Below are 26,163 nucleotides of genomic sequence, written 5' to 3'. Positions count from 1 at the left end.
GAGCGGGATGGGGCGGGGCGGGCACTGCGCCTGCGCCATAAAGGGGGTTGCGCGCACCGTGCCTCCGCTAGCTGCGCGCCGCCCGCCCCCTCTTCCTCTTCCAAGCACGTCCCAGTCCGAATACCCCGCTGCTGTCGCCATGGCCGCGCTCACCCAGAACCCGCAATTCCAGAAGCTGCAGCAATGGTATCGCGAGCACGGCTCTGACCTCAACTTGCGCCGCCTTTTCGAGGGGGACAAGGAACGTTTTAACCACTTCAGGTGCGCGCGCGGGGCCACAGGCGGGGCGCGGACGTGCGGGACCCGGATCCGGGTGCACCGACCGCCGCACGTAGGGTCAGGTGTGCGGGCCCGGGGCCGGGGCGGTCGGGTCGGCGGTCCCCGGGGGTCCTCGGCCGACCCCGGCCACGGATCGGGGCCCAGGCCCAGGCCCCAGTTTGTCCTTGAAGCCTCCTTGAAGCAGGTTCCTGGGGGCTCGCGGAGGTCTCGGAACCGGACTGCTTAGTCATGAGAAGCGGGCCCCGCCGCAGTTCTCCCTCCGCAGAGGCATCTCTCTCCACCTTCCGTCCCCGCCCCCCACCTCTAATGCCTGCCGTTTGAGAAGGGGCTCCTTCCGCAGTTGTGGCCTGGGGCCCTAGCTGACGCAGCAGGCGGGAGAGGGCTGTCCCCTGGACCCCCCGCTCCTGGCCCAGAACGGACAGGGACCCCCGAGGTTTGCGATGTGGGTGGGCGGGTCTGGGGGATTTGCGGGGAGCCGCGGAGAAAGGTGGAGATGTGGGGGCATGATTTCTACGAAGGAAGCTGGGTGTGCAGACCTATGCATGACCAGGAAATGGAAAGGAATCAGTGGGAGGAAATCTTGGGGGGGGGGCAGAAATCTCGGGGTGCTCCGGTGACTGGTGCAGGTGTGTTGGGGAGGGGAGGTCTGTGGCTCCAGACTGGAAGCCCCATGACCAGCCCTGCCTTCCGAGTCCTTTCCCGATTAAGTTGAGTCGCAGAGTGGAAGCTCTAGGAGGGAATGGTCACTCCACGGGGTAGGCAGGGGCAGTGCACCCAGCCGTTGTCTTCCCGGTTTTAGCAGAGGAATGGCTCCTCAGGAAGGGTCTGCAGCCCCATTGTGTGAGGCTGGCCCCATTCACTGTGCTGGTGGGCAGACAGGCGACAGCACCGCTGTGCTGAGCAGCTGAGGCTTGTTTGGGGTGTGGCTCAGGGAGAATGTTATTTTGTGGATGCAGCTCTGGTCGGGGAATGGGCTCTCCTGAGAAACAGGGTGTGGTCAGTGGCTTCTGCCATCTTTTTGCAGCTTGACCCTGAACACCAACCATGGGCGGATTCTGGTGGATTACTCAAAGAACCTTGTGACCGACAGTGTGATGCAGATGCTGGTGGACCTGGTAATGTTCTGCTGTGGGGGGCTTGACCTGTGACCCACAGCATGGCAAGCGAACCGGGGTCCTGGGAGCCTACAGGTCCTTGAGCAATTTCATTTCCTTCCCTCAGCGGACCTCAGTCACTGCCTCTGTGCCGACACAGGGCTCTGAGCTCCTGCCCTCCCCCGCCCCGATTCTAAGCAGCGTCCCAGGGGATTCGGTGCCAGTGTCTGAGCAGACCCTTCGCAGGCAGTGGGGTGGGGGGCACCAGGCTGCAGCTGTCTGTCAGCCCCACTGGGACTGCATCAAGCCTAGAGTTTGGTGGCTTGGGCACTTGGTTGCCGGTGTGAGTGGATCAGGCCTCAGTATCTTCTCTTCCCAGGCCAAGTCCAGGGGTGTGGAGGCTGCCCGGGAGCGCATGTTCAATGGCGAGAAGATCAACTTCACCGAGGTGAGCTGGCCTGGGGATGGCCGACTCTACATACCCTCCAGGGCCTCTTCCTTCCCTTTGGGGTTCATCTGACTGAGAGCACCGCACGGTGTCTTCACCTCTGCTCTTCAGCAATGTTTTTGCTTAACAAGGAACCTGAAAGCCTATTTCCTTGAGTGGGTTGCAGGGCCATGGGGTGCATCTTCCCCAAGACTGGCAGTCTGGACTTGGTGAGGGTGGAATGCTGTCTGCCTAGAGCACATCTCAAGCCTGCAGGGTGATGGCTTCTCAAGGCATGCTCAGAGAACTTAACTCTGGTCTATCTTTGCTCTGAGTTTTATTAGTGAAAAGAGAAATCTTAGGACAGAAGATCAACCTCCTCAGTGGTAGGCATTAGTAGGAAGCAGAGATACAGCCAGGCCTTGGGGGCCCTGTTCCTGAATTGCTGTGGAAGCCTGGAGGCATAATAATCACTGAGTGCTAAGAGTCTTATCCTCACAGTGTTATTATCCTCCTTCACCCAAGAGGAATCTGAGGCTCAGAGGGCAAGTTGCTTATCCAAGACGTTATAAGAGATAGCAAGGTTTCAAACTCAACTTGTCTCACTGCTGGGCTAGGCTGAGGGAAGCTGCAGTCAAGGAGGGCTTCCTGGAGGAGTGCATCTTCTTATAAATGTCGGACAAGAGTGAGGTTGGGCAGGGTGAGGGTAGAGTGGCATGATGTCTTCCACCTTAGTGAACCTCCCCTTGGGTTGGAGTCCAGAGACCGTCTCTTTCCTATCCACCTGGGATCTATAGAACTGTTTCCTTCAAGGACTCCTCTACTGGCTTCAGCTTGATGGGACTGTTGCTCTCACATGACAAGGACAGCTCCTTGGCACCTGTCACGGGCCTACAGTTTGGTTTGGTTTGGTTTCTGGCAGTCGGTGGGGTGGGGCCGCTTGGTGAGGGACATTTGAGTCCCTTCTTTGCTCCACATCCAAGGGGCTGGGGGTACTTTTCAGAAGGTGCCAGCAACTACCATGCACTCTCACGGAGGAGGTGAGACAAGGTTAACGAGCCCTGGTCCTCTGTGTCTCTCACCTGTCTTCGCATTCTCTGCCTTTGCTCACTCTGTTCCTCTTTCCTTGGCTTTTCATGCTCTGAACACCGAGGGGCCCCCTGGGCTTTTCCTGGTCTCCCTCCCCTTGTGACTGTAGCCAAAGGGGAGCAGCACACGCCTGCCTCCTCCAGGTCCCGGGGTAGCCTCTACACCCATAAGCACGCAGTAGATTCTCAGTACAAAACCGTGGTACTAACACACCTCAGGGCTCGCGTGCGTGTCCGGTGGAGAAAGGGCTGGGCTGACTCCTCACCCAGGCTGCACCGTGCCCCCCCGGGGGCGTGGCTGCCCTGGGCTGGGGGTGGGGGTGGGGGTCTTCACACGCTGACTGCATCCCCAGGATCGCGCAGTGCTGCATGTGGCCTTGCGGAACCGGTCAAACACCCCCATTCTGGTGGATGGTAAGGATGTGATGCCAGAGGTCAACAGGGTCCTGGAGAAGATGAAGTCTTTCTGCCAGGTAAGCAGCTCCTGCGCTGGACTTGCCCTTGGCCGTGGGTGTGCATGTGTTTGAGAATCTGGGGACCTTGATGGGCTGCCCCTCCATTCTGCTTGGAGAGAACTCAAGGCCTCATCGCATGGAGGCGGTCTGTGTGCTCGCTGGCCTGGGGGCTCTACCCTTGTTGTGATGGACCTACCACTGGCAGCCACAGAGCATCCTCTTTGCTGAACTGTAATCGCCTGTGGGCTCATGGTGACAGTCTGGCCAGAATAAAGATCCGAAAAGAAAACTGAGGCCCCTAAGGGATGGGGTGGTAGAGGAGAGGAGGTAGAGCAGGTAGAAGAGAGACTTGCTTTTCTAATCTCTTTAGCAACATGCCCTTATTTTTTAATCTAGAACTAGATAAATTGAATGGTTTTTTACTTTAACTGTATTTTTTTCATGCTTATTTTTGAGAGAGAGTGTGTGCACGTGGGGGAGGGGCAGAGAGAGAGGGAGACACAGAATCTGAAACAGGCTCCAGGCTCCGAGCTGTCAGCACAGAGCCCGATGCGGGGCTTGAACTCATGAACTGTGAGATCATGACCTGAGCCAAAGTCGGATGCTCAACCAGCTGAGCCACCCAGGTGCCACGATAAATTCAGTGTTTTAACATTTCCTTGACCGTGCCCCCAGCTTGCTCTCCAGAGGCAGCATTTATAGCAGTTTCTGTGAAATCTTCTGAAAGCTTCCTATGCGTGTGCTATGTGTATACGTACATCTCTCTCTTCTTTGAAACATGTATGTACACATGTATACATACACATGGGTTCGTTTTTAACTACTTTTTGCAGCTTATTTGTACTTGTAAATAAGTAAGACATGTCCCTCTGTCCACATAACGGTGCCTCCTTTTCCTGTGGTGGGTGGGTGTAGATGTTGCTTCAGAGATCAGCTAGAGATTTCCCCACATCAACCACTGTTGCCTTAGTGTCTGTTCCAGGGTTGATTCTGCAAGGATTAGAGCACATCCTCAAGCCTGGGGTACAGGGATGGTATACGTGTGTGTGTGTGAGTGTGTGTGTGTGTGTGTGTGCGCGCGCGCACGCATGCACACGTGCACATAGCATGTATGGGCTGTGTGTGCTCTGAGAGTGATAATCTGGGCTCTGGTCAGCTTGTCCCTGGGAGCAGTGACCCCCACCTGTGACAGGCCCAAGTCTGTTTGCTTTGGCTCCCAGCCATTTCAGACCTCAGACAGCAGGAGTGATCTGGCCATCAGTCCTGGTGGCCTGGCCAAATGAGTAGAACTTTGTGGGGTGAGGAAGGGTTGGCATCCTGATGAGACTCTGGATTCCACAGTGTTCCTTAATAGTGTGGTCGGTACTTATGATGGGCTTTGGGTGTAGGGAAGGGCCTTTCCAGCCATCAGGGGTGAGTGGTAGAGCTGACACGTGTCAGAAGCTAGTGTTCTTTCGGATGAGCGCGTGTGCTCAGGCCTGCGGCGTGGAGAGTGTGGCGCTGGCCGTCCGGGAAGCTGTTTCCAGGAAAGCACTCCTTTAGAGCTGGCTGTGGGATACCTGACTCAGACTGATGGGGTATTTATAGTTCAAAAAAAGCTACTGAGTGGCAGCAATTCTGCGGTAGAACACTCCCCATAGCTGTGCCGAGGTTAGAAGTTTGCCAAGGTCGGGTTGAGGATGCTCGCCATAATCCTGATTATAGTGTCAAAAGTCACAAACAACCTGGGCTCAGGGCACCTGGCTGGCTCAGTCGGTGGAGCGTGTGATTCTTGATCTTGGGGTCGTGAGTTTGACCCCCACGTTGGCCATAGAGACTACTTAAAAATAAAATCTTTAAAAATGAAAAAAAAATTAGAAACCACAAACAGCCTGAGCCCATTTATCAATGAACTAATTAGTAAAATCAGTATATGTTTAAATACTGTGGTCCCGGGCACCATTAGATATTAGGGAGCTATGGTTACCTTGACCTGCCCTGCTGTTGAGGATGTGCAATGAAGTTGGAAATGGAAATTGCAAAACTGGCATGTGTTGTAAAACCCCATCTGGTGGAAGAAAGGCTGTGCGTAGTCATATTAAAGACACAAGTTTTCTCCCCTGGGATGCTTTATTGTAACAAAACTTTAATGGTGAGAGGGAGGCTTGAGAAGCCGAAGAACTTTATTTTTTTATTGATGGAAAACTTCCCATGACAATTGGTTGCCTTATTATTTTATTAAAAAAATTTTTTTTCAACGTTTTTTTATTTATTTTTGGGACAGAGAGAGACAGAGCATGAACGGGGGAGGGGCAGAGAGAGAGGGAGACACAAAATCGGAAACAGGCTCCAGGCTCTGAGCCACCAGCCCAGAGCCCGACGCGGGGCTCGAACTTACGGACCGCGAGATCGTGACCTGGCTGAAGTCGGACGCTTAACCGACTGCGCCACCCAGGCGCCCCAGTTGCCTTATTATTTTAAAAAAGAGAAAGGTTGCTGGGTCTTACTGGTTTGGGGAAAGATGTATGTAGTAGTTTTCTATTGGTATATAATAAATTGCTCCAAAACTTAACAGCTGAAGACAGCGATTGACGTTTCTGTGGATCGGGATTTGCAGTGGCTGTGCTGGCTGGTTCTAGTCTCATAAGGTTGTAGTCAAGATACTGGCCAAGGTTAGCGCTCATCTGAAGGCTTGGTGGAGCCTGCAGGATCTGCATCCAAGAGGACTCATTCGCGATTAGTGCTGGCTTTGGGTAGGCTTCAGTTCCTCACTTTGCGGACCTCCGTACAGCAGTGTCCTCATGACAAGGCAGCTGATTTCCCCAAGTGAGTGATCCAAGGGAGAGCAAGACAGAGTGCCTCAAGGTCTTTTAGTACCTTGAGCTAGCACGTGAAATTACATCTTTCATTCCTGTACGACTGTGTTAGTTGTATAGGTCAGTTCTGATCAAAGGAGGAGGGGACAACACAAGGACGTGAATACAAGGAGGTGAGGACCACTGGGAGCGATCTTGGGAGTTGGCTACACAGTCTGCCTTCTGGCTCCCAGTGATTATGTTCCTTCCACATGGAGAACACCCTACTCACTTTCTCCTAAGGCTATATCCCATTACAAGATCAGCTGGAAGTCCAGAACCTCATCATCAGGATGAGATAGAGGTCGAGCAGTATCTGCATTTCCTTTAATGCAACTCAGATATACTTCCTTTTGATGTGAAGACATGTGAATTAAAGAAACAATTTATTTGCACTGCACACACCCAACCCACAACGGTGAGGTAGGTGTAGGATATCTGATACAGGAGAATTCCTGTTCGAAGAGAGGGGAGATGGGAGGCACACAGGAGTCATTGGTCCAAACCATTTTGAAATCCAGCAGGACATAGACTCGAGGTTGGCTTGGTTAGGACTCAAGGTCTAGGAATCATTTCTCAAGGATTTTGGCCTTGCCCTCATTCATTCTTTTTACCTGAAAGGTAGTTTGTGTTTGCAGCTACATAGGTTTTTCAGCCTGCTTACTGCCCATAGAAATGTGGGTATCTAGGGATGCCTGAGTGGCTCAGTTGGTTAAGCTTCCAATACCAGCTCAGGTCATGATCTTGTGGTCTGTGAATTTGAGCCGTACCGTCAGGCGCTGCACTGACCGGTCAGAGCCTGGAGCCTGCTTTGGATTCTGTGTCTCCCTCTCTCTCTGCCCCTCCCCTGCTTGCTCGCTCTCTCTCTCTCTCTCAAAAATAAATGTTGGGAAAAAAAAATGTGGGTATCTAAAGCCCTCTTTTCCTTTTGTACTATCTCTGTCCCTTTCAGTCCAAGCCAGTAGTGTTTCTGACAATTCAGTTGTCTTTGTGGGTCTCCTATGAAGCTTACTGAGGGGGGGGTTCACTCCATCAGGCAAAAGCCATACCTACAAATATCTTCAAGACAAGGCCTTTTCTATCATTGTTTTTGAGAGTCAGTTTTCTCAGAAGCCGGATATTTGACCAAAATGTTTTCTGTGTTACCACTTTAGCTCCTTCTGAGATCTAAACAAAGCATTTTATAGCCACACTCTCTGCTTCACCTTCTCACCATGCCCTAGATTTGATCTTTGCCAAAGAGCCATCTCTTAATTTTAGCCCCTGTTGTTGCCTAGAGTAGACAAGCTGGGAATTTCTAAACCCAAGAAGCTAGGCGGTTCCTTTAACACGACTAATGGGTTAATGTACCTGATGGGTGCACAGGTCCCTTATTCAGCTTGGGGGTGGTGTGCAGTGTTGTAAACACCAGGAGACAGGAATCGGTGGGGTCCGTGTGGAGCTTGGCTGCATGTCTGATGGTCCTGTCCCTGGCACCAGCCCCAGTAGTTGGCATTTCACGTCTCTCAGTCTCTCATACATTAGATTCTGCTGAGAGTTCACCCCCGTTTGGCAAATTCTGACAACGTTACTGAGATGGGGGTGTCCCCCACTTTGTTAATGATGAAATAGGGTCTAGCTGGGGGGGTGAGTATGGCAGGGATTTGCCAGTGTGGTCTCAGTAGGACCCTGTGAGGGTCTGGACGTTGGGCTTGAGATGTGAGGATCCTTTTGAGCAGCACTTTATACTTGGAGGTTTGGGCTGAACACACCTCCCACTCTGTGCCAGCGTGTCCGAAGCGGTGACTGGAAGGGGTACTCAGGCAAGCCCATCACGGACGTCATCAACATCGGCATCGGTGGCTCTGACCTGGTAAGAAGGACTCCTTTGGGATGGGGTGAGGGGTCCCACCCAGAGTCTTGGTTTTTCCAGGGTGAGACCTGGCTTTCCCCACTTCTGTAGGCCCTGAGTCTTGTTTTCTGATGCTGCATCTCCCCACAGGGACCCCTCATGGTGACTGAAGCCCTTAAGCCGTATTCTTCAGGAGGTCCCCGGGTCTGGTTTGTCTCCAACATCGATGGGACCCACATTGCCAAAACTCTGGCCACCCTGAACCCCGAGTCCTCCCTGTTCATCATTGCCTCCAAGGTACGGGCCTTGGACCCAGCCTGGCTCCCCAGCCCTGTGTGTGGTTGGTGGGGATGGGGCGGGGTGGGTAGACCCTCCTGAGCACATCGTGCTTCGTGGATCAGGTCTGGCAAGCTGTGCTCAGACTGTTCTTGTCAGGCGGTAAATGCAGTTTACCTGATGGAAACCCGAACTGGTCAGTTAGAACCTTCGTCTTGTTTGCTTGCTTATTTGTTTGTTTGTTTGTTTTTGAGAGAGAGGGAGACACAGAACTCAAAGCGGGCTCCAGGCTCTGCCCTGTCAGCACAGAGCCCGATGCGGGGATCGAACTCACAAACTGTGAGATCATGACCTGAGCCGAAGTTGGACGCTTAACCCACTGAGGCACCCAGGCGCCCCAGAACTTTCATATCTGCTTGTTCTGTGGGACCTGTGCCCAGCCTGGGTTTTGTTTGTGGCCATTTATGCCCTGTTTACTCCCATCAGTGCACATAAAATATGAAGAATTCCATCTGGATTCTGAGATCACAGCCTAGCCTGGGCCAAAGGAGCCCCCAGCGTGGCCACTGCCCCTTTCCTGGAAGATGCTTTGGCCTTTGACCTGTGGTGGAGGAGTGGTGTGTGTGGGTGGGATGGGGGCTGTGTATGTGGCTTTCACTAGGATTCTTCTCAATCTAATCTGGTTGGGAAGTCCTGGAATCACAGGATCATGGTAATACTTCCAGGCCTCTGCCCCAGACAGAACCACTCATTGTGACTTTGTGGACAGTTGGGCAGAGGTTGGAGTGACTGTCACTGCTCCTGGTGATAACTGGGCACCCACATGACCTCTGCCACTGAACCCTGGCTCTGGGTCACAGCGACCCTGAGCTGGGGGCTGACTGCTGTACTTTCTGGCTGTAGACCTTTACCACCCAGGAGACCATTACGAATGCAGAGACAGCGAAGGAGTGGTTTCTCCTGTCTGCCAAGGATGTGAGTGCTGGGGTGGGTGGTGGGCACTGCGTGGGCTGGGAAGGACGGGGTGGGCCTGCCTGTCCACCTGAGTGGCCAAGCCTAACGCCACATGTGGCCGTATTTCTCCTGACGTTGGCAGCAGGAGGCAGCCTCTCTTGGTGCCCACCTTTTCTGGTTAAGACGTTTCCCAGTCCCAGACGTATCAAGTGTGCCAGAACCTGCTCTGACTAGCTGATGGCACTTTAAGGTCCCTTGGCCTTGTAGGGCCTTCTCTACCCCTGGCCACACTCATTGGTTTAGAGGGGAGGGACCCTCGGCCTTGTGTGCCCGCGAGGTAGGCTGGGCCTCTAACTCCTCTCTCCTCTTGACCTTGACGTGGGGCTCCTCCAACAGCCTTAGAGCCCAGGACTGGGAGCAGTGAGTCCCACCCAGGACCTCAGTTTCTCCAGGGGTGGGAGGCTCACTACCCTTGGGCGGCCTCTGGACTCAGTTCGGTGTAACCTGGCTCTGTCTCTTGTAGCCTTCTGCAGTTGCGAAGCACTTTGTCGCCCTGTCTACCAACACGGTAAGTGCCCGTGTGGGCTCCCAGACTTCCTCCCTGGGAGGGCCCAGGCCACGTCAAGGTGTCAAGGTCACAGCCTTTCAGAAAACTCAAGCTGAGATGTGATTCGCACGTCTGGGGATCTTGGCTGGGCTGATGGGATAGAAGGGGTCAGTTGCCTGTGACGGAGGTGAGCGGCACAACACCCCTTCTGCGTCCTGCCGTCACATATGTGCAGCTCCAAAGAGGGATCCCGTTGACCCTGTCTACCTCCGACGCCTGGCTGAAATCCAGAACGCTCCACACACATGATCTCCTTTGGCCTCTGCCACCCTGCCCCTGGTCTGTCCCCACATGGGATGTGCAGGGTAGGGGTGGAGGGTGCATCCCATTTCTTATATAAGAACATTAAGCCCCGGTGAAGGATTTTTGCCCAGTGACTGCATGAGTCAGTGAAGCTGGGATTAGAACACCGGTCTCCTGCCTGCCAGTTCTTACACTCTGCCTGGCCCAGGGCTGTGCGAGGTGGGGGGGTGGGGCTGTGTGCCAGGAGTAACAAACCTCGTGGGCACTTGCTGTCTGGTGGGCTTTGTACTAGGCTATGTCAGAGCTGGAAGCACCCAGCTTTTCCTAACCGTTTCCCCCACCTCCTCTGCCCCTCATATCTGACTCACACCCCTGCCTCCAGGGCTGCCCTACCCACAGGGGAGGCAGGAGCACTTCTTAATGCTGGCTGACCAGAGCACCACTGTCTGCCTTCTGCCGGCAGAGTTGAGACTGGTCGATAGGGTCATCTCCTCCTGTCTGACTAGGGTTGCTGACCCTCTGTGCACAGGGGACCAAGCACCTGAGGAACGGCGTTGGCCATCTCCTAAAGGCTTTCTGGGGAAGGGTCACCATCTCAGATACTGGAAGGGGCTGGACAGGTATCCTGGCTGTCTGACACCTGGCCTGGGAGGTGGCCCCTGCCCCTCTTGGGTTCCCGCCCTGGGCTCAGTTTCCCATATGTCCTGGATATGGGTTGGTGTCTGCACCTCAACAGGTCCAGGAGGTGGGTCTTGCAGGGCAGTGTGTGGGCCAGGTCCCCGCACTGGGTGTGTGGCCTCCCGCCACAGGAGGGCTTCACGGACACCAGGCTGCAGCTGTTTCTGGGTATGAGCCGGCCTTGTGTCCAGTTCTAGGGGTGAAATCTGCTGGTTCCTGCCTGTCATTGACCGGCTACTCGGCTACTCCAGCCCTGCCCCATCTGCCCGCAGCTTGAATGGCATGACGCCTGGCACCCAGGAGCTCCTGGTCTCCTCCAGCTAATGTAGGCTTCCTTCTTTCTTTCCCTTTGCCCCTTTTAGACTAAAGTGAAGGAGTTTGGGATTGACCCTCAAAACATGTTCGAGTTCTGGGATGTAAGTAAAGACACTTCCTTGTGCTGGGTGAATTATGTGTCCTTTGCCAGGCGTGACCACTGAGACACACATGAGGGGCCTATGAGGTCAGGTCAACATTTATTGAGCACCTGCTGCATGCCTAGCTTTGGGAAATGGCCGAGAGGCCCTCAGAGAGGCTTATGGGGCAGGAGCAGCCCAGTCAGGATGAGGGCTCCACTTCCACTGAGGGCGGGCTGAGCTTGCAAGGCCAAGATGACATTCCCCTGGGTGCCTGCCAGCGGCCCCCACCGTGGGGTAACTGGAGCCACCCTAAACCCTTCACTAAACTTGAGGTTGTGAGTTATTCTCAGTGTTGACCTTTTTCTGAACTGCAGCTGCAATCTGTAAAGGCCAAGGGGCAGGGTGAGGCAGGAGGTGTGACTGGGCAGGCCTGCTCCGGAGGGGTGGGAACAGCCGGCAGATGGCAGAGAGGAGGTGCCAGGCCTGGGGCCTGCACGGAGCCTTGTCAGGCAGCCTGCAGAACAAACCTCGCCTGAGCAGCCCTAGCAGCAGGTGGTCAGGGACTCATCTCAGCTATGGCCACAGCTGGTGCCAAACAGTGAGAGGGACCTATCCTTGCGGCTTGCCTGAGCGTGGCCCTGGTGGGAGAAGGGCTCTGGCTGTGGAATGCAGGGGAGGCTTGGGGTGCAGGGCGCAGTGTGGGTGCTGTGAATGCAGCAGGCGCTGTTCTAACACGTGACCGTGGCGGGCACACCAAAGAGGGTGTCATCCAATGGGAGTTTTCCCACTGGGGCTGTTTGCAGGCCTTTAGACTGGGAGCTGTTTGCTCGGTGGCCGCATCCACAGATGTGATCTCCTTTGAAAGGTCTGAAGGCCTCGGAGTCTGGGAGAAAATGAAGCCCTAAGGCCCTAAGGCATCTGTTGTGTGTAATGAGTTAACTTCTTTCTAGAATGGGACTAATTATGTACCATCCTTGGAAGAATTGAGAAGAGTCACTCAGATCATTTTCTGCATCCTGTGGCTCAGATGAGGAACCCCGGTCGAGAGAGACTGTGCAGCTTCTAACATGTTGCATGTCTGATAAAGTAGGGGAGGCGCCTTCTACCTCTTTCCCGGGATCTGGAGCCTGAACAGGAGGTGGTCAGGAACGAGTGGCCTGCCAGTCACCCCTCTGTGGGTTTTCATTGGCCGTAACAGTCCAGCGTGCAGAGATGAAGGGGGGTGTGGCTTAGGGAGAGGCGCAGGTCTCCAGGTAAGGCCTGGGGTAAGGCATGGGGCTGGGGCTGGGCAGTGTGGCCTGAGTGACCTTCAGGTGGGCACAATGAAGGCCTCCTGGGCCAGGCCACGCATACCACATACACAGTGGCTGCAAGAGGGACCTGCCTTGGTCACTAAGGATGTATATTATTTTGAATCAAGAGGTGTCACCTGAGGAGCCAGGGACAGGTGAAATTTCTGGAGCCTAGTATCTCTCAGGTGAGATAGAGGGTCAGGACAGACATAGGGGATTTTGTACTGGCTTTGAGGTAAGATCAGAAGAGTCCAGTCTGGCAGGGGGACATATAAGTGGTGAGCCTGGTCATTTAGGGTCAGTCATGGGGTAGCCTCGTGTCGGGATCAGGCAGAGGTACGATGGTAAATAGTGGGGTTTCTCAGGGCTCAGCGGCTCAGCCAGAGTCCACATACATTGGAGAGCTAACTTTGACTGGTGGGGTCTGAAGAGGAGCCAGGACAGGTACAGGTGAGTTCCGAGGAGGAGCAAGGACAGGTAAAGGTACTGATGAGGTCTATGAATTCTGGAAAAGACACCAGTATTTACAGATGGTTCTATCAAGTGAGGTCTGAGAAACCAAAGTCATGTACAGGTACTTTAACCTGGATCTGTGAAGTGAAGTCCCTGGCATAGGACAGTCATATACATCGCGGTCTCTCTTGACTGGTTCTGCAGAGTGAGCATCAGGTCATGGGTGTGTGCTCACTCAAATGAGGTGATTAAAACTCAGAATTAGGCAAATACACGTAAGCCCCCTGAGCCACATCAGCCACCTGGCTCTCGGCATCCTGACCAGGTGTGATAAGCAGAGCTCAGGGGTTGCAGAGGCCTTTGCGGATCCACAACCAGCCAAGGTTCTGGCACTGGGTTCTGGCTGGGGTGGGGTTTGAGGGACCCAGAGAGGGAAGGTTGGGAATAGAGCAAGTTATAAAAGGTAGGAATGGGGAGTTGGGGCATGTGAAAAAGATACGGGAGCCGTGTTGGTAAGGTATAGTTTGAGAGGCTCGTGGCAGACAAAGGTCTAGAGACCCACGTCTATAGGGTGAGAGGTCTGAGGCCCAAGTCACTCAGGCACCAAGGGGCTCTCACCAGTCCTCCCTCAGGCCCAGGTAAGCAGCCAGGAATTTGTCCCGTCTGAGAGAAATATCTGTTCGGATTAAGTTTGTACAGTGGAGTCGGCCAGGGGCGGTCTGTAGAGCCACATCTGTCTGAGGTCTCAGGAGCTAGAGTCAGACAAGGTGTGTATAACTAGGCAGGTTTCTTAGGGAGGCCTGAGGAGCCAAGATTTGGCACATAGAGGTAGCAGCGGGTTGCTCAGGTAAGGACACTGGAGCCGGAAAAGGGCAGAGAGAGCAAAGTCTGACAAGTGAGGACTAGAAATCCATGGTCAGGTCCAGGTCAGAGCTATGTCCTCAGGTGATATCCAGCAGTTCTGGTCGTGCACAACTCGGTGATCCTAGAGGTGGTCCTGGGTCCCCTGGGAAAAGACTGAAAAGCTGGAGTCAGGCAAAAGGAAGGGGAAGGGGAACTGCATCCATGAATTCTGGGTCTGGCTCAGGTATGTAGAACAGGTCTGTGTCCGGTGGGGCTTGAAGAGTAGAGGTGAGATACAGGTTTGTACTTTGGGTTTCTACCAAGTAAGGTCTGAATGCTGAGGTCAGGCTCTGGTTAGTATTCTGAATCTGAGGAGCTGGGGTCAAGCACAGGTGGGTAGAGCTGAGTTTTTCAGGTAATATCTATGAAACCAAAGGCAAGCAGAGGTAGATTGACCTGAAAAGCCATGGTTAGGTTCATTCAACTCTGTCTCACCATTGAGTTTAGGCATACGTTGGTAGACGAGATCTGTCAGGCGAGGCCTAAGGAGCTGGTGTTAGGCGTATGTAGAAAGAACTGTATCTCTTAGATGATCTCTGAGGATATGATGTGAAGTCAGGAGGGCAGGGCTCAGTCTCTCAGGTGAGATCTCAGGAACCAGGATTGGGTACGAGTGACTAGATCTGGATCTCCTAGGTAAGGTCAAGATCAGCAGACAGAACTGCATCTCTGCCTATCTTGTAGAATTATTTTGCAAGATTGACGAGTTGTGGCCAGGTACAGGTATATGGAATTGAGTTTCTCAGGAAGGGTCTACGGAGTCTGTAAATGGCACAGGTTTGTATCCTTGGGACTGTCAGTATAGTTCAGCACAGGTGAGTACAGCAGGGTTTATCAGGTAAGGTGTGTGGAGCCAAGATTAGGGCAGGTTCACAACACTCAATCTGTCCAGTGAGTTCTAATAAGTCACAGTCCAGCCCTGGGAAGAACCGAACGTCTTAGGTGAGATGTGAGCAACGGAGATGAGGTATAGGTAGGCGGAGCTAGCCCACTAGGTACAGTCTCAGAAGCAAGCACAGGTAGGTAGAATTGCACTGCCAGGTGTGGTCTGAAGAGCCAGGGTCCAGCACTGGTAGGCAGATCCAGCCCACCAGGTGAGGTCTGAGGACCCAGGGGTCAAGCACAGGTAGGCAAAACTGGCCCACCAGGTATGGTCTGAGAAGCCAGGGTCAAGCCCAGGTAGGTAGAATGGGCTCACCAAGGTGAAGTCTGAGGAACCAATGTGAAACACAGGTAGGAAGAGCTGGTCTGGCAGGTGAGGTGTGAGGAACCAGGGTCAACCATAGGTCCACCACGTATGGTCTGAGGAGTCAGAGTCAGGCACAGGTAAGTAAAACCGCCAGGTATGATCTGAGAAGCCAAGGTCAAGCAAAGGTAGGTAGGACTGGCCTATCAGGTGAAGTCTGAGGAACTGGAGTCAAGCACAGGTAGGCAGATTTGGCTTGCCAGGTGAGGTCTGAGGAGCCAGGGTCAAGCACAGGTAGGTAGAATTGGCCTGCCGGGTATGATCTGAGGAGCCAAGGTCAAGCACAGGTAGGTAGAACTGGTCCACAAAGGGTGGTTGGAGGAGCCAAGATCAAGCACAGGTAGGCAGAGCTTGCCTGGCATGTGAGGTCTGAGGAACCAGGATCAACCATAGGTGGGTAGAACTGGTCCACCAGGTATGGTCTGAGGAGCCAGGGTCAAGCACAGGTAAATAAAACTAGACCACCAGGTATGATCTGAGGAGCCTAGGTCAAGCACAGGTAGGCAGATCTGGCTTGCCAGGTGAGGTCTGAAGAAGCAGGGTCAAACACAGGTAGGTAGAACTGGTATATCAAGCAGTCTGAGGAACTGGGGTCAAGCACAGGTAGGCAGAACTGGCCTATGAGGTGAAGTCTGAGGAACTGAGGTCAAGCACAGGTAGGCAGATCTTCCTTGCCAGGTGAGGTCTGAGGAGCCAGGGTCAAGCACAGGTGGGTAGAACTAGCTTACCGGGTGCGGTCTGAGGAACCAGGGTTAAGCACGGGTAACACCGCCAGGTACGATCTGAGGAGCCAAGGTCAAGCATAGGTAGGTAAAACTGGCCTGTCAGGTGAAGTCTGAGGAACTGAGGTCAAGCACAGGTAGGCAGATCTTCCTTGCCAGGTGAGGTCTGAGGAGCCAGGGTCAAGCACAGGTAGGTAGAACTAGCTTACCGGGTGCGGTCTGAGGAACCAGGGTTAAGCACGGGTAACACCGCCAGGTACGATCTGAGGAGCCAAGGTCAAGCATAGGTAGGTAAAACTGGCCTGTCAGGTGAAGTCTGAGGAACTGAGGTCAAGCACAGGTAGGCAGATCTGACTTGGCCAGGTGAGGTCTGAGGAACCAGGGCCAAGCACAGATGGGTAGAACTGACCCACCAGGTATGGTCTGAGGAGCCAGGGTCAAGCAAAGGTAGGTAGAACTGGCTTATCAGGTGAAGTCTGAGGAACCAGGGTCAAGCATAGGTAGGTAGAATTGGCTTGCCAGTTATGGTCTGAGGAGCCAAGGTCAAGCACAGGTAAGTAAAACTAGACCGCCAGGTATGATCTGAGGAGCCACGATCAAGCAAAGGTAGGTAGAATTGGCCTATCGGATGAGATCTGAGGAACCAGGGTCACGCACAGATAGGTAGAACTGGCCTACCAGGTATGGTCTGAAGAGCCAAGGTCAAGCACAGGTAGGTAGAACTGGTCCACCAAGGGTTGTTGGAGGAGCCAAGATCAAACACAGGTAGGCAGAGCTGGCCCAGCAGGTGAGGTCTGAGGAACCAGGGTATGATCTGAGGAGCCAAAGTCAAACATAGGTAGGTAGAATTGGCCTGCCGGGTATGGTCTGAGGAGCCAGGGTCAAGGACAGGTAGGGTAGAACTGGCCTATCAGGTGAGGTCTGAGGAACTGAGGTCAACCACAGGTAGGTAGATTTGGCTTGCCAGGTCAGGTCTGTGGAATCAGGGTCAAGTATAGGTAGGTAGAACTGCACTGTCATTTGTGGTCTGAGGAGCCAAAGTCAAGCATGGGTAGGTAGAACTGGCCCACCAAGGGCCAGTTGGAGGAGCCAAGGTCAAACACAGGTAGGCAGAGCTGGCCCAGCAGGTGAGGTCTGAGGAACCAGGATACGATCTGAGGAGCCCAGGTTAAGCATAGGTGGGTAGGACTGGTCCGTCAGGTAAAGTTTGAGGCACTGGAGTCAAGTACAGGTAGGCAGATTTGGTTTGCCAGGTGAGGTCTGAGGAACCAGAGTCAAATATAGGTAGGTAGAACTACACGACAGTGTAGTGGTCTGAGGAGCCAAAGTCAAGCATAGGTAGGTAGAATTGGCCCACCAGGTATGGTCTGAGGAGCCAGGGTCAAGGACAGGTAGGTAGAATTGGCATATCAGGTGAAGTCTGAGGAACTGAGGTCAAGCACAGGTAGGCGGATTTGGCTTGCGGGTCACGTCTGTGGAACCAGGGTCAAGTATAGGTAGGTAGGATTGCGCTATCATTTGCGGTCTGAGGAGCCAAAGTCAAGCATGGGTAGGTAGAATTGGTCCACCAGGTGAGATCTGAGGATCTGGGGTAAAGTACAGGAAGGTGGAACTAGCCATTGGTCTTAAGGATTCAGGGTCAAGCACAGGTAGGTAGAACTGGCCTGTCAGGTCAAGTCTGAAGAACTGGGGTCCAACACAGGAAGGCAGATCTGGTTTGCCAGGTGAGGTCTGAGGAGCCAGTGTTAATTAAGCACAGGTAGGTAGAACTGGCCCACCAGGTATGGTCTAAGGTGTCAAGGTCAGGCGCGAGTAGGTTGAACTAGCCTGTCAGGTTAAGTCTGAAGAACTGGGGTCGAACACAGGTAGGCAGATCTGGCTTGCCAGGTCAGGTTTGAGGAGCCCGGGCCAAGCATAGGTACGTGGAACGACCCCCAGGTGCGGTCTGAGGAGCCAAGGTTAAGCACAGGTAGGCAGAGCTGGCCTGGCAGGTTAGAGGAGCTGGGGTCAGAGACAGGTAGGTAGAAGTGGCCAGCCAGGTATGGTCTGTGTATGGACTCGGGCACGTAAGGTAGGCAGATCTGGTCTGCCAGGTGTGGTCTGAGGACCCAGAGTCAAGCACAGGTAGGTAGAAATCGCCCTCCAGGTGTGATCTAAAGACCAGAGTCATGCACAGGTAGGTAGAAGTGGCCCACCAGATACGGTGTGAGGAGCTAAAGGTCAAGCACAGGTAGGCAGAATTGGCCTGCTAGGTACAGTATAAGGAGCCAGGGTCCTAGAAGGTAGGTAGAGCTGGCCCACCCACTGCAGTGTAAGAGCCACAGGCACGGAAAGTAGGCAGACCTGCCCTGCCAGGTGTGGTCTCAGGACCCAAGATCAAGCAAAGGTAGGTGGAGCTGGCCTGTCAGGTGTGGTCTGAGGAGGGAGGTGAGGGAGGTAGAGTTGACTTTCAGGTGTTGGATTCAGGCAAAGGCATGTACCCTTGGATCTTTGTGGGGGGGGCCCGAAGAAGGTTAAGCCTGGGTGGGTGGAGTGGCCACAGGCGAGTCCCACAGCATTGGGGTCTTTAGGTAGACAGACACTGTGGGGTTCAAGGGAAGTCTGTAAGCCCTAAGTTAGACGAGAGTAGGTAGATGTGGCTCTCTCAAGCATGGACTTTGGAGCCAGAGATCTACACTTGGGTCTTGTTGGTGAAGTCCTTGGAATGTGGCTCTGGCTTAGGTGTGCTGGCCCAGGTTTTAGAGTTAGAGGGGAGGCTTGGAGAGCATGGGTTAGTCACAGGGAGGGAGAGCCACATCTCAGGGCCGGGGTGGGGGGGGGGGGGGTGTCTCTAGAGCACTGGTATACACAGAGATACTTGTGTCTCATGAGGTCTGAGGCTCCTCGGTGAGCGGTTGTGGCCAGGTCAAGCAGTGGCTGCTAATGTCGGATCTGCAAGATGCCGAGATCCATGTCAGACAAGGGATATGGAGCTGGGTTTCTCAAGTTGGGCCTGGGAGTTGAGGTCAGGCCTGTTTAGACAGAGCTGAGTCTCTCAGGAAAGTGTGAGGAGTCTGAGTTGGGCGCAGGGAAGTACGCCCGAGTCTGTCATCTGAGATGTGGGGGGTCAGGCACAGATACGTGGAGCTGGGTACACCCGCTGAGCTTTCTGGAGCCAGTCTCTGACAGGTGTGTGACCCTGTAGTATGAGGTACTGGAGCGGGACACAGGTAGGCAGAGCTAACCTCACAGGCGAAGCCACTGCATCCATGCAGTGTCGTGAGTCCATGGATCCGGAGTCATGTGGGCAGAGGTACATAAGTGTGATCTTAGGTGGGTTCTTGTCACCTGGATTCAGGTATGAGTTGGCATCCCTGGGCTTGTTAGGTGAAATGAGAAGGCAGGCTCTAGCCCAGGAATGCATAACTGATGTGGCTGGTGAGGCCTGAGAATATGGGTCAGGTGCAGGTGGGGTCCTCGGTGGTAGGATCAGGCATGGTTTGGGTAGCATGGGCCGCCCTCAAGGGAAAGCCAGAGTCATCGTGGGTATGTGTACCTGGGTCTGCCTGGGGACCCTTAGGATCAGGTAGGACAGATGGAATGCCATGGCCAGGGCAGCTTCCTGTTCTCAGTACCCCGGTCAGGCATGATAGGCAGAGCTCATGGTATTGCAGAGGCATGAGGATCTCTAGCCAGTCCAGGGTGTGGTCTATAGCACTGGGGTCTGAGTTACTCAGGTGAGGGAAATAATAGAATTGTAACTAGTTAGATAAAGTGAGGTTTGTTGTGGGAGAGGCATAGAACGCTGAACTGACTGAGGAGCTATAAGGTGTGATCTGAAAGAGCCGCTGCAGCGAACGTGAGTTCTAGAGACTGTGTCCTGTAGGTGGAGGTCTTAGAGGCTCAAGTCAGACACTGGCATTGCCTGGCTCCCAAAAGTGAGGTCTGATGACCTGGCTCAGCCAAAATCAGCAGCTTGGCAGTCTGCTTTCTAGAATTGAGTCTGTTCGGTGAGATCTGAGAGCCCATGTCATGCATGGTTTGGCCCCTGGGACGGTGTCTGTCAGGTAAGGTTTCCCCAAACCTGGACTGTTTCCAGGTGAAGGGCCTCCCTGTTCATCTCATTACCCAGGCCAAAAACCTCTGGGCTGCACTTGATTCTCTCATTCTCTCACTTCACCCTATTTGATTGAAGTTCCTGAATCAGTCCTCTGCACCCCCCATCCACAGTACTGTCACGTTCCTGATGACCCCTGGCATTCCCTGCTTCATTCTCCGGCGTTGCCTCTCAGCTTCTACCCTCCAGCTCCGCTGCTTCTTTCATCTAGAATGTGCTGTGCTTCTCTTGCCCAGCCTGTCTCAATGGGCCTCCAATAGAGAATTAAGCCCTAATGCCCCAAAGCATCCAGGGGATGTAATGAATCAGCATCTCTTCCTTGCTTCTAGGAGAGTACTAGCCTTGGACCATCCTTGGGACAGTTGAGAAGTGAAGTCACTGAAAGTATTTTCTGTGGGGCTTAACTCTCTCACTATTGAGAAAGGCTGCTCTAGCCACAGGACCTTTGCCTGTGCTGTGCTGGCTGCTGGAATGCTTCTCCCCACTCAGTGCTTTCCTGGGTAATGCCTGCTCATTCCTTAGATCCAAGCTCAAGCTCAAGCACTCCTCAGGTTCCTTTCATAATTGGTTTCACTGGTGTATTTCCTTTCTCCCAAGCACTTATATCTCAGTTCACATTTATTGGCACGATTATTTCATTTACACATCTGGGGAGCCCCCGTGGGCTGCTTCTGTTGCCTGTGCTAGCTGTGTGGTAGGTGCTCTATAAATAGCTGTTAAGAAGACGTGAATGTGTCAGGAAGATACAGAGTGGAATCTGCAAGTGTGAATGGTAGGCCTGTGTACGTCTTGGGGCTGAGACTACGATCAGGTATGAGCTCTGGGCCCGTCACTGTCCCAGGAGGCAGCCCTAGGCTTGGATATGAGGCACTGGGTCTGTCAGTGTCAGAAGGGGCAAGGCCAAGCCCAGGCATATTAGTATCTGAGGAGGCAGGGCCAAGGCCAGGTAGCGTTGGATCTTTCATTGTTCAAGGAAGTGTGCTTGGGCACAGGTAGGAGGCATCGGGTCTGTTCGTCTGAGGAGGCAGGGCCTGGCACAGGTAGGAGGCGCTGGGTCTGTCACTGCCGAAGGAGGCCAAGCCGGGTACTGGTATGAGATTCTGACCCGTTAGTGTCCAGGTAGGTGGGCTCGCCACAGGTACAAGATGTTGGGTCTGTCACTGTTCAGAGAGGCTGGATTCAGGTATGGGATACTAGGTCGGTCAGTGTCTGAGGAGGCAGGGCCTGGCACAGGTAGGAGGCGCTGGGTCTGTCAGAGTGTGAGGAGGTAGAGCCTGGCACAGGTATGAAGGGCTGGGTCTGTCGGTATTTGAATAGGCCTGGCACAGGTGTGAGGCATTGGGCCTGTCAGTGTCTCCCGAGACATGACCCAACACGGGTATGAGCTCTGGCTCTGTCAGTGTCTGAGGCGGCCGGGCGTGACATAGGTATGAGGTGCTGGGTCTGTCGGTATTCGAAGAGGCTCGGGCACAGGTATGCAGCACTGGCTCTGTCAGTGTCTGAGGGGCTAGACCCGGCAAGGTATGAGATGCTGGTCTGTTGGTGTCTGAGGAAGTGGGGCCTGGCACCAGGTACGATGTGCTGGATCTGTCTGTGTCTGAGGAGACCAGGCCTGGCGCAGGTAGGAGGCACTGGGTCTGTGGGTCTGTCTGAGGAGATGGGGCCTGGTACCAGGTATGAGCCGCCGGGTCTGTCGGAGGAGGAGGCGGCCAGGCCTGGTGCAGGTATGAGGCGCTGGGTCTATCGGAGGAGAAGGCCGGGCCTGGCGCAGGTCCGAGGTGCGCCGGGTCTCTCTGTGTCTGAGGAGACAGGGCCAGCCATGGTAAGGTCTCCGGTTGGGTCTTGTGGCTCCGATCAGTCCCACGCGTAGTCTGTCCTGTTGGTCGGCACAAAGAGTTGCCAGCGCCTGGCCTGCTGTCTTGCTTCCCAGAGGTGGGTTGGGCCTGGCCCTCCATGCTGCACCTGTGGAAGAGCCTTGCTTTCAGGGGGCAAGTTTTGTGGCAGGAGGGAGGGGGGGCGGGGTGCGCCATCCCTCGTTCAGCACCTTTTCCTGTCTCTCCTAGTGGGTAGGAGGACGCTACTCGCTGTGGTCAGCCATTGGACTCTCCATTGCACTGCACGTGGGTGAGTGTTTGTTTTAGTCTTGGGAGATGATATTGTAGTCTGAGGTCAGGAGTGGGGGTCTCATGTCCCTGAACACCTTCCTGACCCACAGAGGATGCTGGCCCCTCTCCCCTTGGCTGGAACATTTCTTTCGGGTCAGGACAGCAGGCCTTTTTTCTCTTGGGTTTGCAGGTTGGCCTTGATCTCTGTCCCTCACAACTGCCCTCCTGCCATTTCCCCTGGTGGATGACGTTAGATCTGCCTTTGCCCTGAGGGCAGACTCTGATTAAAAAGACTTTCTGTAGGCCCAAGTCTTCCCAGGTCCTTTTTCTTCTGGCTGCACCTCAGCCTTTCCTTGGGTCCAGAAGAAGCTGTGTCCACTGCCAGAAGGGCACTGGGCATGACCATTTCTGTTGACGCTGCTTTTGTGTCGCAGGATTTGACAACTTCGAGCAGCTGCTCTCAGGGGCTCACTGGATGGTAAGTGCTGAGGCTCGTGTTCTCTGCCAGAGACCTGTAGTTGCTCCGGCTCCCTCTCCTCCTGGGCAGCTGCTCGGCTCTCACTGACCCTGCTCTTGTTTCAGGACCAGCACTTCCGTACGACACCCCTGGAGAAGAACGCCCCCGTCCTGCTGGCTCTGCTGGGCATCTGGTACATCAACTGCTTTGGGTGTGAGACGCAGGCCATGCTCCCCTATGACCAGTACCTGCACCGCTTTGCCGCCTACTTCCAGCAGGTACCAGCTGCCAGGCCAGGTCTTGGGTCAGCCTGTGGGGGGACTGGGAGGCCCATGAGCCCAGGTTCTTGCCCCTCCAGGGGCTTTTCTCCCCCACTGCCCTTGGGTATAGCCAAGGCCCGCCTCTGTTCCCAGTCTCAGGATGACTCTTTGTTACCAGGGTCTGTTTGATCTGAGTGTTAGCCAAGTTTGACGACCATAGAGGGGCATGACTGGTTATCATGGTGGCCAGTCAGACCCTGGCTTGGCTAGGGCATGGGTCTCAGCTCGGTCATTTCTTCCTTGGCCATCACTGTGTGCCTGCGATAGGGTGGGGGCCATCGGCCAGGACCCCTATGGCTTGCACTGCTTTTGTCCCTCTAGAAAAGCAACTCACACCCAGTCTGTGGTGCCTCTTTGGGCTACTCACAGCCTTCTGTACCCCCTCGAATCTCCAGGGCCCCCAGGGACCAAACAGCATCTCTCCTGGTCCAGATTCTCTTTCAGGGGGCCTCTTTTCAGGGCTCCCCACAGTCCAGCATCCAGTTGAGGTGACAGACCTCAAAGGCTGTACACCCTGGACCTCAGCCAGCCTTTCCCTAAGGCAACAGTTAAAGAGGGGCACCTGACTGGCTTGGTTGGAAGAGTACGCAACTCTTGATTTCAGGGTCATGAGCTCGAGCCCCACACTGGGTGTAGAGATCACCTAAATGAATAAACTTGAGGGGCACCTGGGTGGCTCAGTTGGTTAAGCGTCCGATTTCAGCTCAGGTCATGATCTTGTGGTCCATGGGTTCGAGCCCTGCGTTGGGCTCAGAGCCTGGTGCCTGCTTCGGATCCTGTATCTCCCTCTCTTTCTGCTCCCTCCCCCCCCCCCCCCCCCAGCTTGCGTGCTCTCTCTCAAAAACAAATAGATATTAAGAAAAATGTTTTTTTAATAAATAATTTAAAAAGAAATACATCAATTAAATATACTGTGACTGGTTTCTGCTCATAGGGAGGTCCTCCTTAGACCTCCATCCCCACCTTTACCTTCCTGCAGTGCTCTAAGCCAGAAAGCCACGAGCCTGTGTCCTCGAGGGGCGATGAAAGGAACATGCCTGATGATAACCCACAGGGCAGGGCAGGTGTACTTGGTGCATCTCAGGCAGGATTTGGGCATGGCGCATGAAGAAAAGAAGACTTGCAGATAGATAGAGGGCTGGGTTTCTGTCCCTGTTCCAGGGTGACATGGAGTCCAATGGGAAGTACATCACCAAGTCCGGCACTCGTGTGGACCACCAGACGGGCCCCATTGTGTGGGGGGAGCCAGGGACCAATGGCCAGCATGCCTTCTACCAGCTTATCCACCAAGGTAGGGCCCATCTGGCTTGGGCAGGGGTGCTGCTCAGGAGGGGGAGGGCCCCCTGGCAGAGACTTCTCCCTGAGGTCAACACTCTCCTATCGGCCACGTGGGTGGCCCCATGGGCTAGGGTAGGAGCTTGGGTGACCGCTGTGCCCTCTTACAGGCACCAAGATGATACCTTGTGACTTCCTCATCCCAGTCCAGACCCAGCACCCAATAAGGAAGGGTTTGCATCACAAGGTAAGAGCCCCATCCAGCCTCTCCTCACACTTTGTCAGGCTCACATTACACCCAAACTATTAAAGAGCTGATGCATTGGTTGGCAGTTATACTAGTTTTCTGTTTCTGCCATAACAAATTACACAATCGTGATGGCTTAAAACAACACCCGGTTTTTATATTGGTTTCAATGGATCTGAAGTCCAGCAGGCTCTAGTGGGTCTTTGCTCAGGGTGGACCAAGGTCCAGTTTCCTTGATGGCACCTAGCGGATCATTCTCAGCTCCAAGAAGCCACCTTGGCCTGTGGCACTGTCTCAGAACCAGGAGTGGTAGGTGGAGTCCCTCTCCAGCTTTGATTCTGTCCTGCCTCCTCTGTTGATTCTCTCTGACCAACTTATTTGCCTTCCTCTTCTACTTTTTGGGGCCCATGTGATTACATTGGGCCCACCTATCCCTATCTCAGCGTCTGTTACCTTCATTCCATCCGTAAGATCCCTTTTGCCATGTCCTGTAACCTACATAGGTGCAACAGCAGGGGCGGGGGCAAAGATCTTACTTACCACAGCAGCAAATGGGAAAACCATCCAGTAGCTAACCTGACCTGACACTGGCTTTGAAGAGGATTGAGTGCACCTTATGTTGGGTGGGCAGAGTAGCATGGGTAACTGTGAGCACAGGCTTTGGAGTCAGAGACCTGGGTTTGAATTCTGATTCTTCCTCTCTCTACCTCTGTGATTCAGCACCGTTGACTTGGGGAGACAGGCTCAACTAGGAAAGAGAGGGGATGCTTTTGCCCCTCAGAATCTTACAAGATAGCTATTGCTAAAGTTCTTAGCAGGGTCCTCGGCAAGCCAGGCGTGTTCCTGAAAGGGTAGTTATTGTCATTACCTACTTTACCCTGTCATCAGATGGGACCTGCCGTCCCCTCTCGCTTCCATTGAGCTCTGCGTTGGGGGCTGGCAACCTGACCGAGGCTGGGACTACCCCAGCTGAGAATTGCCAGGCAGTCTTGCCCCTCTGCCTGAAGCTCAGACAGTACTTCTTGGCAGAACTGGGTGTCTCTCTTCTCAGATCCTCATGGCCAACTTTTTGGCCCAGACTGAGGCCCTGATGAAGGGGAAGTCGACAGAGGAGGCCCGGAAGGAGCTGCAGGCCGCAGGAAAGAGTCCAGAGGACTTTGAGAAGCTGTTGCCACACAAGGTCAGGACTTCTGAAGGGGGTGGCATCCTGGAGTCGGAAGGATAAAAGTTGCGAGGCCAGGGCAAGGATTCACAGCGTGCCTGCCTTGTCCTACACAGTAGGAGGGGCTGTCCTTACAGATCTGCACATCCCGACCTCTGGGACAGGGTGTACCTCCCCTCTTAAGTTATCTGGGGATCACAGCTAACAGGGGACATTCCTGGGTGTTTTCTGAAGGTCTTTGAAGGAAATCGCCCAACCAACTCTATCGTGTTCACCAAGCTCACACCATTCATTCTGGGAGCCTTGATTGGTGAGTGAGCGGGGAAGGTCCTGGCCTGGGGTAGGTTGGATGAAGCTGGTAGAGCCCTAATGTGCCCCATCTGCCACCTCTGTAGCCATGTACGAGCACAAGATCTTCGTTCAGGGCACCATCTGGGACATCAACAGCTTTGACCAGTGGGGGTGAGTTGCTGCTCCTCAAGGGGAGGGTGGGGAATGCCCGTGGGCAGGCTTACGGATTTCACCGGTGATGCAGGAACCTTCCTCTTATTCTTATCGTCCTGCCAGGGTGGAGCTGGGAAAGCAGCTGGCCAAGAAAATCGAGCCTGAGCTTGACGGCAGTAGCCCAGTGACCTCTCACGACGCTTCCACCAATGGGCTGATCAACTTCATCAAGCAGGAGCGTGAGGCCAGAAGCCAATAAACTCATGCCTGGCTGCAG

General features: G+C 54.1%; 1 protein-coding gene across 3 annotated transcripts; it reads left to right on the top strand.

The window, feature by feature from the left end:
• The first annotated feature begins 46 nt into the window (after positions 1–46).
• On the top strand, positions 47–26,162 carry GPI (glucose-6-phosphate isomerase). 3 transcript variants are annotated; one of them, XM_058709244.1, is made up of 18 exons: positions 53–261; positions 1,304–1,394; positions 1,753–1,821; positions 3,242–3,361; positions 7,946–8,029; positions 8,159–8,305; positions 9,188–9,259; positions 9,762–9,806; positions 11,129–11,182; positions 21,940–22,000; positions 22,416–22,459; positions 22,564–22,716; positions 23,920–24,049; positions 24,204–24,280; positions 25,332–25,460; positions 25,677–25,752; positions 25,838–25,904; positions 26,010–26,162. In XM_058709244.1, the coding sequence occupies exons 1-18, from the start codon at positions 140–142 to the stop codon at positions 26,143–26,145; spliced, it is 1,677 nt and encodes a 558-aa protein (XP_058565227.1). In that variant the 5' UTR covers positions 53–139; the 3' UTR covers positions 26,146–26,162. The 3 variants fall into 3 exon arrangements, 2 of the variants coding, with proteins under 2 accessions (XP_058565227.1, XP_058565228.1); XM_058709245.1 differs by lacking the exon at positions 11,129–11,182; XR_009256211.1 differs by lacking the exons at positions 25,838–25,904; positions 26,010–26,162 and having other exon boundaries at positions 47–261; positions 25,310–25,460.
• Position 26,163: the final 1 nt, after the last annotated feature.

The sequence above is a fragment of the Neofelis nebulosa genome, chromosome 17, assembly GCF_028018385.1.
Source record: "Neofelis nebulosa isolate mNeoNeb1 chromosome 17, mNeoNeb1.pri, whole genome shotgun sequence".
NCBI lineage: Eukaryota > Metazoa > Chordata > Mammalia > Carnivora > Felidae > Neofelis > Neofelis nebulosa.
The sequence above is the reverse complement of the archived record's forward strand: the minus strand, read 5'-3'. Positions and strand labels throughout refer to the sequence as shown.